A 14,329-nucleotide genomic window follows, 5' to 3' on the forward strand; every position below is an offset into this window, starting at 1 on the left:
CTCAGACCATGTGGTGGGCCGAACCATTATTATTATTTTTTTGGGGGGGAGAACAAATTCCTATTCCCCACAAATAATGCAGAGATGCATTTTAAATAAAAGCACACATTCTACTCATGTAAAAACACCAGGCAGGCCGCACAAATAACCCAGAGATGCGTTTTAAATAAAAGGACACATTCTACTCATATAAAAACAGGCTGATTCCTGGACCGTCCACAGGCCGGATTGAGAAGGTGATTGGGCTGCATCCGGCCCCTGGGCCTTAGGTTACCCACCCCTGATCTAAAGGATTCATCGTGAAGGTTTGGCGTGTTAGAATACAGTATGTAGCACTTTCAGAACATATCACAACTAAGTGGTTAGGGGTGAAGAAGAAGAAGAAGAAGAAGAAGAAGAAGAAGAAGAAGAAGAAGAAGAAGAACAACAACAACAACAACAACAACAACAACAACAACAAATTTGACATAGCACAGTGGTCATTTATAACATATTAACATCAACGGACACTTCTTATGTCCCCTGTTGGATCAGGTAACATTGTAGAATACTCACATTAACCGGATGGTCTCAGAATAACTACCGTATTTTTTGCTCTATAAGACTCACTTTTTCCCTCCTAAAAAGTAAGGGGAAATGTGTGCGCGTCTTATGGAGAGAATGCAGGCCGCACAGCTATCCCAGAAGCCAGAACAGCAAGAGAGATTGCTGCTTTCACTGCGCAGTGATCCCTCTTGCTGTTCTGGCTTCTGAGATTCAGAATATTTTTTTTCTTGTTTTCCTCCTCCAAAAACTAGGTGCGTCTTATGGTCTGGTGCGTCTTATAGAGCGAAAAATATGGTATATTGTTATGAATTTGGGGTGGGGGTAAGGCTGTAAGCCTGAGCTCCTTTCTAATTCCTAGATTAGAATTCCTAGGCTTACATCTAGGCTTAAATGTGTTGGGTGCTCATCTTGGGCATGCCAAGGATGGGGTCAGCATCTTGGATACAGAACAGTGACTGGGAGTGCCCAACAAGGAAGAGGAGCAATGCCTGAAGAGATCCAGGTGGCCTGAGAACCTGCTTGAAAGGAACAAGCTGTTGCTGTCCTTGTGTTGGCTTAAAGCTGTAACTGGGTTTGACTATCTGTTTTTTGGCAATGTGTGTTCCATTGTCTGCTCTCCCAGCTTCTCGTTCAACACTAGCAACTGCACCACACAGGATCTCTTTATGACAACTGAATCAGAGCTGAATCAGACTATATGTCAATCAATGTGGGAGGACTAAATAACGTGGTTTTAAAAAATTCACCTTGGAGCTAATAAACGGAAAAGCTGGTGTTAATGTTCCAGGAAACTCCCATAAGCCAGCAACCTTGAGCACTTGTTGCATGTGAATAGACATAAATTGTCGGGGGGGGGGGAGGGAGAGAACCACCTTCAGCAATAGCTCAGAGGCCACCCTGAGAGAGGAGGTTCCATGCACCAGTGTGTGGAAAATTGCATCACTGGTGATTACAAACCTTCTGATCTGGGCTCTCTCTTGAGTTTATCTAAGAAAGTATAGCTCTCAAGAAGGGAGAAGTGGTTTGATTAAGAAGCCTCACATGCACCCAGCTGGCACCTGCTGCTGCCTCTGGAGAAAACCTCCCAATCTATTGAAATAGCGACAGGTTCACACAATTAAGGGAAGGGCAATAGCTCAGTGGTGGAACATCTCTTTTGCATGCAGAAGATCCCAGGTTCAGTCCCCAGCATCTCCAGGTAGGACTGGGGAAATTCCCTGTTTGGAACCCTGGAAAGCTGCACCCAGTCAGTGTAGACAATACTGAACCAGACGGATTAATGGTCTGGCTCAGAATACCAGTCATGTATCTCTGGATACCAGTTGCCAGAGATTACTGGTGGGGAGAGTGTAGTCACATTCAGAGCCTGCTCTTTGTCGTCTTCCCCCAGCCATCTGATAGGATGTTTAAGAACAGGATGCTGGACTCGAAAGAGATTTGGCTTGATCCAGCAGGGCTCTGGTGATGTTCTAATCCACCTGGGACCCGAGAGGGTAAGAAGAGTCTGCTGACCAAAGAACTAAGGAGGAGAAAGACATGCTGCAGCCCCCTGATTCATTAGAACAGGGAAACCAACTGGGTGATCTTGCCACAAAATGATCACCTCTTGCAATAGACATTGAATATATTAACTTTGAGATGTTTCCTCTCTCAGTTGGGAATATCATTATTGTAGGAATCCCCCACTCCTCACTTATGAAGCCTCTGAAATGGTTAGTTTTAAAAAGTTACCAGGTTTCTATTATTATTATTATTATTATTATTATTATTATTATTATTATTGAATTTATATACCGCCCTATACCCAGGGGTCTCAGGGCAATTCACTATAAATTAAGGCATCAAAAATTACAGCCAGCAAAGGAATCCTCATCTCTTGCCACTGTCAACGGTTTGCCTCAACCTAGTTTTTCCCCCAAAATCTCTGTTCTTTGCACAGATCACAACATCAGGATGTGATGGAACTACTTGTTTGACCATGTCAACGTCTCCTGCCCTGGTGAGTCCCATTATCTTAACCTCCCCAAAATGTTTCATTGCAGAACAAAAGTTAATGAGGCAGCTATGTCAGGGGTTGCATCCACCAGCAGATCTCCTCTGCAAGTGAAGATGGCCAGGATCAAGGGAGATTTCACCCCACACTCTAAACTCTCCCAGCTGGTATATTTGGGAGATTAGGATCACACTATAAATCCTTTGTTGCAGAAATCTATGCTGTTCTTCCCTTGGATAGGTGTTCCAGATTTTCCACTCAAGGAAAGGGAGTCAGACTTCTTAGAGGCAGAACTCAGGTTTATCCAGCTGAATAAAGAAGGGACGCGGGTGGCGCTGTGGGTTAAACCACAGAGCCTAGGACTTGCCGATCAGAAGGTTGGCGGTTTGAATCCCAGCGATGGGGTGAGCTCCCGTTGCTCGGTCCCTGCTCCTGCCAACCTAGCAGTTCGAAAGCACATCAAAGTGCAAGTAGATAAATAGGTACTGCTCCAGCGGGAAGGTAAATGGCGTTTCCATGCGCTGCTCTGGTTCCCCAGAAGCGGCTTAGTCATGCTGGCCACATGACCCGGAAGCCGTACGCTGGCTCCCTCGGCCAATAAAGCGAGATGAGCGCCGCAACCCCAGAGTCGGCCACAACTGGACCTAATGATCAGGGGTCCTTTTACCTTTACCTAAAGAAGGGACAGACCGCTGACTTCTCAGGTCAGAAAAAGGGTCTGCATGATACAGAAAGAAATCACAGTTTATATATAAAAAATGCATTCCAGAGAAACAGTGTTAAACAAAGGAGTATTTGCCATGGTATCTATCCTGCACTGCACTGCCAATTCCTCTCTGCCAGCCAAATATGTTGCAAACCCTTGTTCTGCTAGCTGGTTCTGACAGCTCTGTTCTTGATATTATCTGCTTACACATAGCCTGTATTCCATTTCCTCTCTGACTGTCCTGTGCTTTAGAAAAAATATACTTAGAAGCAAGCAATTAGTACAAAAGCAAATCAAGCATGATTAATTCATTCTAATAAACATAAATGATTAATAATTCTGATTTTTGTAACACTTTAACTTCAACTGAAAAATTGTTCGTCTCCTTAAAATATTTATATACCTTCCTCTCATAGAGTAATCTATGAGAGGGAATCTATAATCTATGCTGCGGGGAGTCCTCAGCAATGTGAAAACTTTTTAAAAGCCATTAAAAGCAATACAGAGCAATCATTAAATTGGCTGGCTACTAAAGAAACAACTGCATAGAACTGCTGGTGTAAAATATTATTACTCAGGTCCAGTATACCTGAAGAGTGTCTCCACCCCCATCGTTCAGCTCGGACACTGAGGTCCAGCGCCGAGGGCCTTCTGGCGGTTCCCTCACTGTGAAAAACCAAGTTACAGGGAACCAGGCAGAGGTCCTTCTCAGTAGTGTTACCCGCCCTGTGGAACGCCCTCCCACCAGATGTCAAAGAGAAAAACAACTAGCAGACTTTTAGAAGACATCTGAAGGCAGCCCTGTTTAGGGAAGCTTTTAATGTTTAACAGACTATTGTATTTTAATATTCTGTTGGAATATGGGAAAGCTCTGAATCGCTTACCTGAGACGGATGGCGGAAGCCATTCTTGCTATTCTCATATTCCCACTCCCCATTCACATCTAAAATAGGAAGGAGGCTGACGTTTGACCTCAACAGGGTTCCTTAGGATCTCCCCCACCCCCATACATTCCTTTGCTGCAGACTCCCAAGTCCCAACCCTCCCAGCCTGACCCCTGATCCCAGAAATTCATGCAGGACGGGGTCAAAAAGTGCTGCATGCAATGGAGTGCACGGTGAGAGAAAATGGGGTGTGGGGGGAAAGCCTCTGCTTGCCTTACCTGTGTGGTCCATTTGTGGTAAAAAGTAACCCCCCCAACCCCACTTTGCTATAAAGCGGGGGGGGGGGCGGCTAGCCTGTGGTCCTCCAGATGCTGTTACACTACAAACCCCATCATACCTGTTTATTAGCCATCCTGGCCCCACCTGTTTTCTACCAGTTTCCCCCCAACGCAATTTCAGAAGTGACCGGCAGCAGCAGTGGGCAAGGCTGGACATTTTCTGGCCCCCAGAATCTATAGAAGGGCCCTAGTATCCATGATTCTGGGCCCCAGAATCACTGAAGGGCCCCATCACCACATTTCCTGATAGTGCACATACCGAGTGTGATCTCCCATGCACACTCTTTGGTGTGACCTACAAGTGTGCCATTTGATAAATATATACCTTTTTCACAATTGGGACTAGGAGAGCCAAGTGATAACCTCTTGCTCAAATCCTACTTCCGGATTTAGGTGTGTTCCCCAGAAAAATTGAGAGAGGAAAACACAAATGATTTTACATTTCTTGTCCCCAGGCTTTTGCAGTTGGGAGATGCAAACACACCAGGGGAACTCACCTGCCTCCTCACCATCGCTGACATTGGAAGCATGGGGAAAGGAAATGTGTTTGCTTTGTCATTCCTTCTGTGGAGTGTCCTCTTGTATTCTTGTTACTGTCAAGTGTACAATGGGAACATGCCGTCAGTTCTGTTTACCCCACTCTTTCTCAGCCTCAGGGCAGCCTGACGTATCCCGATGGATTCATCCTGCAGGGTCTTATCTTAAACCAGTCAGGATACGAGTGTCTCCTCATCCCTGGCTTCCTCTTCATGTACCTGCTGACTCTACTGGGCAACTCAGTGATTGTCCTGCTCATCTACCGCGATGTCCGGCTCTCCTGCTCCCCCATGTATTTCTTCCTCTGTCATCTCTCATTAGCCGATATGGGGTTTTCCTCCACCACTGTCCCTAAGATGCTGCAGAACCTATTGAGTCATACCAAACACATCTCCTATCGAGGGTGCCTGACACAGATGTTTTTCTTCCTGGGATTTGGAAACACTGAAAGTTTTCTCCTGGCCTCCATGGCTTATGATCGCTTTGTGGCCATTTGCCACCCACTTCGCTATGCTGTGCTGATGAACGCAAAACACTGCCTCTTGTTGGCTACAGGCTGTTGGGTCCTAGGCTTTCTCCACTCGTTGCTCTACACCCTGATGATGTCTTTCCTTTCCTTCTGTGCCTCCGGGGAGATCCCCCATTTCTTCTGTGACCTCCATCCCTTGATCAAGCTCTCCTGCTCAGACACCTCAGCAATCCAGATGACGACCCTCACTGAGGGCACTGTGACCATGGTGGGACCTTTCATGGTCACTCTTCTGTCCTACATCCTCATTTTCTCCAAGGTTCTCAAGATCCCATCAGCTGCTGGGAAGCGAAAGGCCTTTTCCACCTGCAGCGCTCACCTCACCACAGTCGTTTTGTTCTTTGGAACTGTTATAGCTGTGTATGTCCGCCCGTCCTCCACCTATTCTGGCTCCAAGGTCCGAGTGATGTCTGTGGCCTACACAGTTGTGACTCCCATGCTGAACCCCTTCATTTACAGCCTGAGGAATTCTGAGATTCAGCAGTCTCTGAGGAAGTATCTAGGGATTAAAGGGGGAAGATGAGCTTTGAAATCCCCGGATGTCTTTAAAACTCAATCCAAAAGATGTTAAATATCAATAGTTTTAGCACGGCAGTCCAAGCAAATTTAATTTCAGAAGCCCAAGAGACATCTATCCCTTCCTTTAGAACACTTGCAGGAATGTGACTTTTTCTGAGTTCTTCAGAAGTTAAAAGTGCATTCAGATTTAGACCATGACATGTGATTTCAGAAATAAGAAGAAAAAACGGTAGAAGTCAATCTTTGACAATCATGGACCAATGTTGCATCGGATGGTTTTCAGGCGTGTGCTTTTGAAAATTTGTATTGTACATGTAATGATACAACAAAATGTTATGAGTCATTAACCAATCAGTGGTTGAGAAGGAACTGGAACACCATCCTACTGAATAAAATTACTAGATATGACAGTTACAAGAGAAAAGAACCCAAGTTTTTTAATAGCAAAACTGGACTTCATTTATTTTGTGCTGGAATTAATGCAGATTTGACGAAGCAGTACTTTTTGATATCAATTATGAAAGAATGGATATTATGTGTAAAGAAAACGTTTTACCTAAAATCTTTTTTGATGAAAGAAAAATTATTTAAAACCTAATTACAATAGCAGAATTAACTCAGTTGATTAAAAGACAAAGGGGCAGCAAAACTCCTGGCTGAAGCCCAGATGACTTTAAAGCTGAGTATTATGAGAATTTTCCAGATAATTTTATTAATCATCTATTAAAATCTCTCAATACAGTCATGGGGGGCGGGGAGCAAAGCAAAGATTGCCACACCAGGGATATATGCAGTTTAAGCTTAGTCTTAAAGCCTATCATATTACTTAACCAATATTTTAAACACTGGGCAGGTATTTGGTGGCAAGATTTACATTTTTTGACAAGAATGATAAAAGAGCATTTCTTATGAATAGCAAAATGGCATCTAACTGAATATTAGCTGAATATTAATTATATAATTAGAAAACAATGCAATCCTTACAGACTGTTATTTATAGATGCAGAAAAAGTGTTTGATAGAGTAGAATGGAGATATTTATTTCAAGTCTTGCAAAAAATGGAGCTGGGCACAAAATTTTTCTAATGGACAATTCTGTTTGCACTACTCTAATGCGCTCTATGTGGGGCTGCCCTTGAAGATGGTTCAGAGGCCGCAGCTGGTGAAAAATGTGGCTCCAATTATACTTGGGGTAAGAGCAGTGGCGTGTGGTGAATTTTTTCGTAGGGGCACCAGCTTGCCAGGGCGATGGGGGGGTGTTGATGTTGAGCCTGTGAGCATTGCTACTCCTTCCCTAAGCTGGGCAGAAGCTTCCCGGGCTTTGGGAATGAGGCACCAGGCTTCTAACAGGATGCTGGAGCTCTGCTGCCTCCTGCCTACAGCTAGGTGGGCTTTGGGAAGGTGGAGGGAGGGCTCTTGGACTCTTCGGAGCATCGCACTTCTCTTCCTAAGCCAGGCAGAAGCTTCCCAGGCTTTAGGAAGGAGGCGCAAGGGAAACATTTAGGGAACTAGCCTAGTCCCCCTATTCCAATGACCACACACCACTGAGTAAGAGGGAGGGTGATCTATCCCCCAGTCTTTTCTGCTCTTTTCCCCACTCCTTCTTTTATGCAAGACATGGAAGAGATCTCCATTGTATCCCCTGAAACTCACTGAGTAGTGCAGAAGCTGAACCCCTGCTGACAATTTCTGTAGCTGCTTCAAACACAATTCCAGGATGCCAGTTGCTTCCTCTCTGGTACATGGAGAATCTCCTTTCTGGGGCCCAGTCCATCCCAGTCTATCCCATCTCCTGTTCCAAATCAAAATCTTGCAAATGTAAAATGTTTAAAAAGGACGCAGCCCTTAGACCATTGCATACTGTTGTGCTGTCATGCTCCTTTGGGTATCGATTTGTAGATTATCCCTCACATCTGTTCTGATCTTTGCAAAGACCGCCCCCAGCCCCCAGAGATTATGCTTTGTTATGTACTGAGCTGAGTCCTAGAAAAATAGGATCCAGAATGCAGCAGTTTGATTGGCCGCAGGAGCCACCCAATCCAACTCCAGGTGGAAGTGAATCAGTGACCTGATTGGCCTGCAGGATCAGCCAATCGGGCCCCTGGATGAAGTGAATCAGCAACCTGATTGGCCTACATGAGCAGCCCAGAATTAGCCAATCACGCGGGGCCCATTGTGTAAATAACGTACAGTCATACCTCGTGTTGAATGTGCTTCAGGTTGAGTGCTTTCGGGTTGTACTCTGCGGCAACCCGGAAGTAACGGAGTGTGTTATTCCGGGTTTCACAGCTCGCGCATCGCAGACGCTCAAAATGACGTCACACAAATGCGCGGAAGCGGCAAAATGCGACCCACGCACAAGCAGACGCGCCATTGCGTCTTATGCTCTATTCAGGATGCGAACAGGGCTCTGGAACAGATCCCGTTCGCATCCCGAGGTACCACTGTATATATAGCTCGATATTTTGGGGAAAGTTTCATTCATTGCTACTATGAGCTGAATAAAGCGCATGAAATTCACACTCGACTCCAAGTATATTTCATACTTGTTCCCAGATGTGGAGCAAACCAGAATCCTCCAACATCCATACTCAAAGGGAAAAACTTTTCGAACACTTATTAATGAGGACAAGCTAATTTGTTAAGCTGAATGATGGGTTGGGTCTCTGAATGATCATTCTCCAGAGTTTATGCTATTGCATTCTATTAATTCTGGAGGGGGAACCTGGTTGAGTCTTCCTTGGACCCTGGAGATCACCAACCTTAAGCAGAGATGAACAAAAGCTTCCCTTGCATCAGAAAACACAGAGCTAATCTCCTCAGCAGATGAAGGAGGCCAGTTTCGTCCTATGCAGAGCAAGTCCACTTCCTTTGTTCTTCACATTGACAGGAGCAAGAGTGCAAACAGGAAGTGCCTTTACTTAAGTAAGTGTGAATATTGTTATGTTTTTGCGTGGGAGCAAGACTCCCCTAAATGTCTGGATTCAGTGAAGGGTTAGAATTTAAGGATACTCCTAAATTCCCGGGCCTAATGGGGGCTTGAGTTTAAAGCGGTTTTTCCATGTCCAGGAAACACCCATTAAGAAGGCCATTTTCTGTCTGGGCTGGACAGAAAATGGGGAAAGCCCTCGCTGAGGTAAGAGATGATTAGCAGAGACAAAAGGACAGAGTTTCAGGAGGGTGGAGCAGAACTGCAGTGGGCAATGAGGAAGCAAACAGGAAAGAATTGAAGCTGGAGAGTGGGGGGCAAAGCATGAAGCAGGCAGTCTGTTTCAAGCTGCAGCAGAGGTCAGACATGATATTTGGAGTCTCTTGGAATCTGAGGCTGCAGCAATGGAAGAAACAGGACCCTCTTGGGATGTGAATGCCATGATCTCTCTCCATCTAGACACAGGTTGCATACATATGTAAATAAACCCTGTATCATAAAGAGATCACTTGGCCTCATTGTTCCAAAAGTAAACACAAACCCTGGTAAGCATGCCTGGTACCTCTGGTGAAACAATGTGTTACCCACTTAAAAGCTTCTAACATCCAAGAAACCTATTGAGGATTATTTAATGGTTACTAATCAGTATCTGCTGAATTCACCCAATACAATTAAAGCACATGACTATCCCCAAAGATACGGGTGGCGCTGTGGGTAAAACCTCAGTGCCTAGGACTTGCCGATCGTATGGTCGGCCCTTCGAATCCCCCCGGCAGGGTGAGCTCCTGTCGTTCGGTCCCAGCTCCTGCCCACCTAGCAGTTCGAAAGCACTCTTAAGTGCAAGTAGATAAATAGGGACTGCTTTATAGCGGGAAGGTAAACGGCGTTTCCGTGTGCTGCGCTGGTGCTGGCTCGCCAGCTGCAGCTTCGTCACGCTGGCCACGTGACCTGGAAGTTACCTCGGACGGCGCCAGCTCACGGCCTCTAGAGCGAGATGAGCACGCAACCCTAGAGTCGGACACGACTGGCCCGTACGGGCAGGGGTACCTTTACCTTTACCTTTATCCCCAAAGAATTCTGGGAACTGTATTTTACCACTCACAGAGAAGCCATTCCCAGCACCCTTAACAAACTACGGTTCTCTGAATTCTTGGGGTGGGGGGAGACTTACTATGTTTTCAGATGTGCTTTAAATGCTTGGTGTGGATGTGGCCTCTTGGCATCTTCTGACGATGGAGATAGCTTGCTAAAACTTGCATAGCAACAAGAAATAAATGCCAGGGGCTGGATGTTTTGTACAGATATCTCTCCTTAAGCATACTGCTGACTGCATCATCCAAGTCTCTGGCTTGGAGGTCTATAACACACACCCACAGTAAGGTCACTGTTGTTCCTCTCTCCTACAATTTCCTCCCATATAGTCTCAACTTGCCTTCCATGCTCCAGGTCATGGATCTCTTCACAAGTGTAGACATCATATAATACTCCTCCCCTCCACTCTTTCTGTTTGGTCTATTCCATTTGAATACGCGGTACCCCTCAATTTCTACATTCCAATCATGTGTCTTATCCCACCAGCTTTCAATAATGTCTATTAGCTTTCAGTAATGTCTGCTACCCTTTATTAAGAGTTCAGATTCGTCTTCATTGTTTCCTATACTCTGTGCATTTGTATAGAGACAACTGAAACCACAATATGTTCCGTCCAGCTGCTTCCTTCTTGTAGTTTCCTGCCCTTTATAGCAGGTTTCTGTAGCACCACCTCAGTATCCCGTGCATCAACAAAGCTATTAACCCCACTAACAGGTGTTTTCCTTTTGTCTGTAATATTGTCTCCCTCCTCCTTAGGATTTAGTTTAAAGCTCTCCTGATGAGCAAGCACATTTTTGCCGACCACTGTGAGGTATAACCTATCTCTTGCCAGAAGTCCATCCTCAAGGAAGCAGAAACCATGGTCCAAGAAGCCAAATCATTCCTGACAACAACACCTGAGCAGCCACTGGTTTACCCCCAGTATCTTCCCCTCTCTTCCTGGGCCACAACCTTCAACAGGAAGCAGGGATGAAAAAGAACTACCTCTCAGCTTCCAATCCAGAGTCTTAAAGTCCCTTGCTATGTCAATGTCTGGCAGTATCTCAAAAACAGGCATGGAGAATATGATATGAGGAGAGGAAAGAGGGATTTCTGCATAGTTCAGTTTGAGCAGCTAGCAAGGTGAGGGTGGAGAATTTACTAACCTAACCATTTCTTCTTCTTCTTTAGCCTAATGAGTCCTGGGAATGCAACAGACTTCTCTGAATTATTCCTCCGTGGCTTCCCAATCCAGCCAGAGTTCCAAGGGCTCCTCTTCCTGCTATTCCTCTCCATGTACCTGCTGGCCTTTCTGGGGAACGCAACAATCATCTTCTTGATCCGTTCTGATTTACGGCTCCTCCAGGCTCCTATGTATTTCTTCCTCAGCCACCTTGCCTTAGCTGACTTGGGCTTCACCTCCACCACCATACCCAAAGTGCTAGAAAACTTGTTGTCTCAGAAAAAGACCATCTCCTATCATGCCTGCCTGGTCCAGATGTACTTTTATATGTCTTTTGGCAACTCAGACAGCTTCCTGTTGGCTTCCATGGCCTACGACCGTTATGTGGCCATCTGCTTCCCCCTGCGTTATTCTGCCCTGATGAGCCGTAAGCGTTGCCTCCTCCTCGCAGCAGTGTCCTGGGTTATCCCTATTGCCCACTCTCTGCTTTATACCATTTTGATGTCCCACATTTCTTTCTGTGACTCTAGAGAGATCCCACATTTCTTCTGTGATCTTTACCCTGTGTTGGAGATCTCTTGCTCAGACAGCAGTGTCATAGAAATGCTGCTTCGGACTGAAGCGGTGGTGGAGATCCTGGGGCCGTTTGTGCTGATTGTCATCTCCTATATGGGCATTTTCTACACCATCCTGAAGATTCCATCCAACTCTGGAAAGAAAAAGGCTTTCTCCACGTGTGGGTCCCACATTGCTGTGGTGGTCTTGTTTTATGGCACTGTGAGCTGGGTTTATTTCAAGCCACATTCCAACAACTCAGATCACAAGGACACTGTAGCCGCTGTCATGTATACCATGGTGACCCCTATGCTGAATCCCTTCATCTACAGTCTCAGGAATAGTGAAATGAAAGCAGCCATGAAGAGGATCATTAGGCACCATTTTCATTAGTGTCTTTTGCTGTCACACCTTATAGTAGCAGGAGTGGGAGCCAACATCACTTGGATAGCAGAGCACACAGATGGTGTGTGCGCTTTCGGTTCTGTTTTAAACTTGGGCCCAAATGTTGGGTATCTGTAATGGGGAAACGGATTGCAATCTGTCTTTCAGGTATTTGGGGCCTGCATGTGCTAAGATTAGCTGAACTACCATAAGCAAATATCTTAACCCTAATACTTACAGTAAAGATCAGCATCATAATCTTATATTTCCCTTATATTAACTATCACTCCCCTGTAAGTAGTAACCAGACTTCAAATAGATAATTAAATCTTCCAAGAGTAGATATATGATTCAGGAATAGTATAGGCAACCAAACGGTCTTTGTGCGAGGTTTGGTGCTTATAGGGTTAACCTCTATGTGTCCTGCATCTGGGGAGGAGCTTCCTACATCCGGGAGCTCAGTTCTTTGTCTGTGAGTTACTTTCACTTCTCAACGGAGAAGAAAGAGAGACACACGCAATGTTTGTTGTCTCGGACGGTATTTGTTATTTTATCTGTCTGTGTAAATAAAGCTGTTTAGATGAGAAAGAAACAGCGTATGGACTCTCTTTTCACTTACACATCAATTACGCGCCGTCGCTCTGCTACTGGCTGGGAATTCTGGAGCAGTGGAAACGTACCGGACCCAGTCAGCTGTCCAACAGGTTATGGAATGACCCAGGCCACGTTTGTGCTGAGTGTGAGGATGAGACAAAGCGGAGTCCAGCTCTGAGATCCTGCCTGCTGCTGGGAAAGGGGCAGAGGCAGTCGTGATCTCACTGGTGAAAGCGGAGCTTGCTGCAGCAAGCATCTTTGAAGCAACCGGCCGGCAGAAAGCATGAGTAAGCTTATAGCCCCAGGAAGATGGTGCAGTAAAAGCCATCTCAATCGCATGAGACTTTCAATGTCCCTTTTGAGCAATTGAATGACCGCAATTGGGAGGACTGGTCGAAGCGGATCAAATATTGGCTGTTGGGCAAGCAACTCTGGGAGTGCACCCAAAATGAGCCGCCAGTGGCAGCTGCTGGGGCAAATGCTGCTAAGATTGAGAGAGTTAATGCCGCAGTTAAGAAGGACCAGAAAGCTATGTCCCATATTGTAATGGCTCTTGAGGCGTTTCAGCTACCTCACATTGATGGGTTATTGTCTTGCCATGGGATTTGGATGGCTTTGGTCAGAGTGCATCAAAGAACCACAGCTGGTGCCTAGATCCATGTGATACGCTCTCTTTTTGAGAAGAGGCTGTCTCCAGGGTAATCGGTACGTGATCACATCACACAGATGCTGTCCATTTTCCCTAAGCTGCGTCAGCTGAATGTACCTTTCCCTGATGAGCTCAAGGCATACACCCTGCTGAGCTCTTTGAACAGCAGTTATGAGAACCTGGTTCTGACGATGGAGACTATGCCATCGGACCAGCTTTCTCTGGAGTATATTACTGGGAGATTAGTTGATGAACAGGAGAAGAGACTGAGAGCTGGGCGAGCAGATGCAGGATGTGCCCCAAGGAGGAGTGGGGGTGCAGCAAGAAGCAATGAGGAGTCTGTAAAAGCCTTTGCTTCGAGACACTGCTACAGATGCGGGTGAGAGACTGTCCGGCAGAGGCTCATGAATGCAAGGTCAAGCAACAGATGTAGATAAGGGGCTCTTCCACAGCAGCAAGGCGTGGGAAGATGTCCAAAAGTTCCAACCGAGGTGAAAGCAAAGAAAAGTCATCTCAGTATCATCTTGCAGCTTCCATGGCAAAGGTTAAAGGCTGTAAACAGGAAGCTGGGCTGACCTTCGTCATTGACAGTGGAGCAACGCATTCTCTGGTTCCATCTGCTAGGCTTCTTCGGGATTGCAAGACTGTTAAGAATGGTCGAACTGTCACGCTGGCATATGAAAGTCGTTGCTCTCTGACTATGTCTGGGACTCTTTATTGTCCGTTCTTGGAGCATGAGATTCAAGCCTATGTGGTTCTGGAAATGTCCAGCTGTCTTTTGTCTGTCTCTGCATTAGTCGCTGACGGCTTCAGCATTTGTTTTGAGAATAACATGTGTTCTTTTTCCAGGGGCGGGAGACAACTGTTCAGTGTTGAATGCAAGAGCAGGCTGTTCGTGGTGGAAATGCCTAT

General features: G+C 45.8%; 2 protein-coding genes across 2 annotated transcripts; both read left to right on the forward strand.

Moving 5' to 3' along the window:
• The first annotated feature begins 2,488 nt into the window (after window positions 1-2,488).
• LOC308467058 (olfactory receptor 1L4-like) lies at window positions 2,489-6,253 on the forward strand. The gene is made up of 2 exons (XM_080988437.1): window positions 2,489-2,545; window positions 5,118-6,253. Exons 1-2 carry the CDS (start codon window positions 2,525-2,527, stop codon window positions 6,054-6,056), a joined length of 960 nt encoding a protein of 319 aa, XP_080844563.1. The 5' UTR covers window positions 2,489-2,524; the 3' UTR covers window positions 6,057-6,253.
• Window positions 6,254-8,912: 2,659 nt separating this feature from the next.
• On the forward strand, window positions 8,913-12,183 carry LOC308466380 (olfactory receptor 1E5-like; the record flags this gene model as incomplete). The annotated part of the gene is made up of 2 exons (XM_080987070.1): window positions 8,913-8,977; window positions 11,244-12,183. The coding sequence occupies exon 2, from the start codon at window positions 11,248-11,250 to the stop codon at window positions 12,181-12,183; it is 936 nt and encodes a 311-aa protein (XP_080843196.1). The 5' UTR covers window positions 8,913-8,977; window positions 11,244-11,247.
• Window positions 12,184-14,329: the final 2,146 nt, after the last annotated feature.

This window comes from Podarcis pityusensis (genome assembly GCF_964106645.2).
Source record: "Podarcis pityusensis genome assembly, chromosome: 17".
Classification (NCBI taxonomy): Eukaryota; Metazoa; Chordata; class Lepidosauria; order Squamata; family Lacertidae; genus Podarcis; species Podarcis pityusensis.

Excerpts from the sequence above, each read along its gene's own strand:
- LOC308467058 (XM_080988437.1), top strand. The coding sequence starts at position 2,525 with ATGTCAACGTCTCCTGCCCTG. Across the intron at positions 2,546-5,117 it reads TGTCAACGTCTCCTGCCCTG|CCTCAGGGCAGCCTGACGTA; the intron begins GTGAGTCCCATT and ends ACTCTTTCTCAG.